Source organism: Austrofundulus limnaeus, unplaced genomic scaffold (genome assembly GCF_001266775.1).
Source record: "Austrofundulus limnaeus strain Quisiro unplaced genomic scaffold, Austrofundulus_limnaeus-1.0 Scaffold107, whole genome shotgun sequence".
Classification (NCBI taxonomy): Eukaryota; Metazoa; Chordata; class Actinopteri; order Cyprinodontiformes; family Rivulidae; genus Austrofundulus; species Austrofundulus limnaeus.
Window position 1 is genome coordinate 1,514,589 of NW_013952509.1, and position 4,249 is coordinate 1,518,837.

Consider the following 4,249-nt stretch of genomic DNA (forward strand, 5'->3'; position numbering starts at 1 on the left):
AATATGTAGGTTATCCACGGGCACAAGAGTTTATCCACGGGCAGAATTCTGCTGATGTCAAAATAGTAGCTGCTGTACTCGCTTCTACCCGCTTAGAACCACCGAACATGAGGTTCTGGAGAGACGCGTTGGGCCGAGACCAAGCCGAGTCGAACTGCGTACAAGAGYGTCCGTGGAGRTTGTGTGCCAAGGCTGTCACTGTGAACACCAGAGGGCGCAAATTAACAGCTTTCTTTGAGGTACCGAAGTTATAGTTGTGTTTCGGTTTCTGTACCACCATCGATGTTCACCCCGGTGACATGTTGGAACAGAGTTTCGGTACCCAGCCCTAGTTAAAACATTAGAATTGTTGTTTCTAAATGAATATGAACTTGTTTTCTGTGCATTATTTAAGGTCTGAAAGCACTGCATCTTTGTCGTCATTTTGACCATTTCTCATTTTTTGCCAATAAATACTAAACTTTTGCTTGGAATTTCTGAKACATGTTGTCAGTAGTTCATAGAATAAAATAACTGTTCATTTTATGCAAACATAYGTAAAATCCTAGAAACTGATAATTTTAAAGTGTCTCTTAATTTTTTCCAGAGATTTATGTCCATCTATTCATTCATCCACCCATTTATGAGAATGCAATCTGTTCTAGGCAGTACCATCAATTTAGTCAAAGCCAATTTTATTACTTATTATTTTTAATTGTGGTACACCACAATGACCAATTTTCTGTTGATTTTGAGTATTTGTTTTCTTGTTACTTAAGTCAGTTTCAATTTAATTCTGTGACATTTGAGTGTTTCCATTTGCTAAATGATAAGGTACCAACAAATTTGACCGCATCTGTTCTTGATTTTAACAATACCAAGTGGTCAGTCACATCATGTTTTATCTTTGTGTAGAATTTGAGTATTTTTTGAATTTCTTAACTAACCCATTAATATGTTATATGTTTTTTTTGTTTAATCTTTACTTGAATGTACATGTGTAGTGTAAGTTTGTGTGTGTTTGTACCTCCAGCTACTAAACCCGACTCTCCAAGCTGTATTGCAACTCCAAATCCTCCCAGCTTTACTGGAGCAGAGTTCTCTTTTGAGGCCAGAAGCACACAGTGAGGCTACAGAGAAATAAAAGAAATGGATCAAAGTGCATGAAAAATGAAGGCAAGTCAAAGTGCGGCCGGATGAAATACAGCAGTGGTTCCCAACCCTGGTCCTCAAGGACTCCTATCCAGCATGCTTTACTTGTTTCCCTGCTATTCAGCAGGTCTTCAGAAGATTGTTAATCACTCATTCATTCAAACCATGTGTGTCAAATCAAGGAAACATCTAAAAAAATCACTGCTTTAAATGTTGACCAACACCTCAAGAGCTTCTCTGAGCTTGATGAGACATTTTCTAAACATAATATTGACTTAGTTTAATGTCTTTTTTTAGTATTGCCTCTGGAAGCCATTAACTCTTTGCCATTTATTTGTAAATAATAAATCAGATAAAGCATGATTCTCAACCCTGGTCCTCAAGGACTCATTTTTCCTGCAAGTTTAGAAGTGTCCTTGCTTTGACACAGCTGGTTTGAATGAGTGAGTGATTAACAATCTTCTGAAGACCTGCTGAATAGCAGGGAAACAAGTAAAACATGCTGGATAGGGGTCTTTGAGGACCAGGGTTGGGAACCAATGAAATAAAGGACAGATAAATGAGCAAACCAACAGATTTTAATAACCCTGCACTCTGTGTTTTTGCAGTCAACATGGTTTTTCTCACTGTGTGCAAAGTGCATGGTTTTGTGTCGAAAGGCTGGTTAGTAATGCTTGGTTTCACAATGAGAAGTAAACATGCAAACATAACCACAACGCTTGAAAACAAAGTTTCTACAAAGAGGAAGCTGTCATTCCTTTAGAATTTAGTCTGTGCAGATCTATGTTCAGTGCAATTGAGCAGAATGCTTCGACACAAGTTTGAAGGCAACTGATGCGCTAAAACATACAAATTGATAGTTTTCTAATACCTATCAAAGCAGATAAAGAAATCTCTGTTGGTGAAGAAATATAAAAAACTGAGGACCTTCTGATCTTAGCAAAACAATAAACTGCTCAAGGGGAAAAGCACGTGATCCAAATGTTGTGAAATCTTAAAAGAAGAAATAACTAAATYAAGCAGTTTTGAAAGACCAAAAATAAAAAATATGTTAATGACGTTGTGTTGTTGGTAGTGAATAACATGGCAAAGGAAAACACAGCTGAACTCAAATAATTCTAAGAGCACAGTTTTGGGTTATAGTTGGGTGATACGATTTAAAACTAATATGATTCAAAATATATTTAACCTACTGAAAGCAGACTTTACCAAATACTTAGAATAAAGTCTATTACAATCTCTACACCCCAATGGACAAGACCAATAAACTGCCTAAAGACATCAGACACGGGGGAAAAAATTGATATCTGCAAAAATTGATTTACAAATGTAAACTCTATCAACTGTTGGTGGGATTATTCAGAAATGTATAAAATATATATAAGCACTTTAAAGACTCAGGTCCAGGCAAGATCTTGCCTCATGGGGTCAATCGTTAATCTAGAGGCCAGTGGAACTAGAGTTACCATGAACACCATTGGAAACAAGTTGCACTATTATGGATTGTAATTTCACTTGTACATCTTAAGTTAGATAGTGAACCTCTAAACAATTCAGAGTGCTGTGATCAGATGAAAACAAAAATCCATTTATCTGACATCAACTCAGCATGCTGTGTTTGGAGGAAGAGAAATGCTGAGTATGACCCGGAGAACAGCATCCATGTAGTGAGCACAGAGGTGGAAACATTATGGTCTGAGGCAGTTTCTGTTAGGAAAACAGGAATAATCTGTGTAATCTTAAATGTGAATCTTCTCTCAACCAGRACACTGAAGATGGGTCACTGTGTCACTGTTTTTCTAAGYCTCRGCCAGATGCTCCTCAGCAGAGCAGTGTACTGCAGCCACTAGGAAGTTTAGACCATACACACAGTACCTGCCGCATACCCTGCGAGATATTACTTCAGACAAGGGTTGTCCTGTTACAATTTATGGAGGCAATGGAAGAAAAAAAATTATGTACTTCTAATTCAGTGCCACAGCCTTGTAATTCTGAGGCTTCGTGTTCGAGCCCGGGTTGCATCCGATATAAACCAACAATAATTGTAAATAGTGTTACACATTTAGCTGATCTGAAACTGGGCCTGGCGTGTTTGCCAATTAAAGCTCATGGTCAGTATCTGTTGTACATCACAATCTTTAGGTACATCTGTCCTCTTATTTAACATTCACACACTTTGGAATGACTTACAATAACAGAATAACCATGCGAGTTAATTTGGATTTTGCTCGCAAAKTGTAAACTAACACCTAAAACGAGCTCCCTCGATTCACCATATCTTTTTTTAAACTGACATTTACAAAAATTAACATTTTGATACACTGGGTTTCAAATCTTTAATTCTCAGTTCCATAATTTTGCTTTCAAAAGGTGCAGGTTCTATTAGCACTGAAAATATACACTAGAAAGATTCTCAAGAACCTACTGACAAAGAAGTGGTGAGTTTTACTTCCTGTCTATGTGCTTCTTGTAACAGAGGGGTGTGGATGAAGCTGAATTGAAAGATAAGAGTCACAAGCATGAGAGAGAGAGAGACAACAGACACAGCAATCAGAGGGGTAGAGGGTAGAAGAAAACAAAGGACTGAGCAAGATATTTGACTCGTTCAGAAAATGCAGAAAAGGATCAAGACAGCAGGCACCTAACAYCTGCTACATTTAAATGGTTCGTTTTAAAAAGACTGACATTCTGTAGGAGAAACCAGAGACACTGGACCACATTCTGGTACATTTATCCAACGATGCTAAACATCCTCTGGAGGGAATATCGATGGTGAGTGCACTAGCTTATCGAGAACAACTGTGTGATTGTCTGTACATCAGTATTTATGCTGAYGAATCTATGAGTCACATTCAATTTTTCATAATTTTTGTTGATATCCAAGTAATTTTTATTGCTGAAGWATCTGTAATGTTTTTGTAATTTACTGTGCAACACCAATTACTGGACAATGACAACATTTTGTCTTTATTTAAAAGAAAATAATAAAATAAAATTTTGTCAGATTTTGAAGCAAATTTTGTGTTCATTGGGCCTCATGCAAGAACATGTTCGTATTCTTATCCTAAATTTCTCTTACTTTTGTTCGTACAAAGGGTTCGTACGAACATGTCACGTC

The 4,249-nt window shown here is 37.2% G+C and overlaps 1 protein-coding gene across 1 annotated transcript in view; it reads right to left on the minus strand.

Annotated features, from left to right (window-relative positions):
• LOC106521337 (peripheral plasma membrane protein CASK) overlaps positions 1 to 4,249 on the minus strand; it is a gene marked incomplete at its 3' end in the record, with an annotated part of 70,898 nt that overhangs the window by 32,614 nt on the left and 34,035 nt on the right. The window contains 1 exon segment of the mRNA XM_014013873.1: positions 1,007 to 1,109. Within this exon segment, the coding sequence (XP_013869327.1) occupies positions 1,007 to 1,109 (103 nt within the window).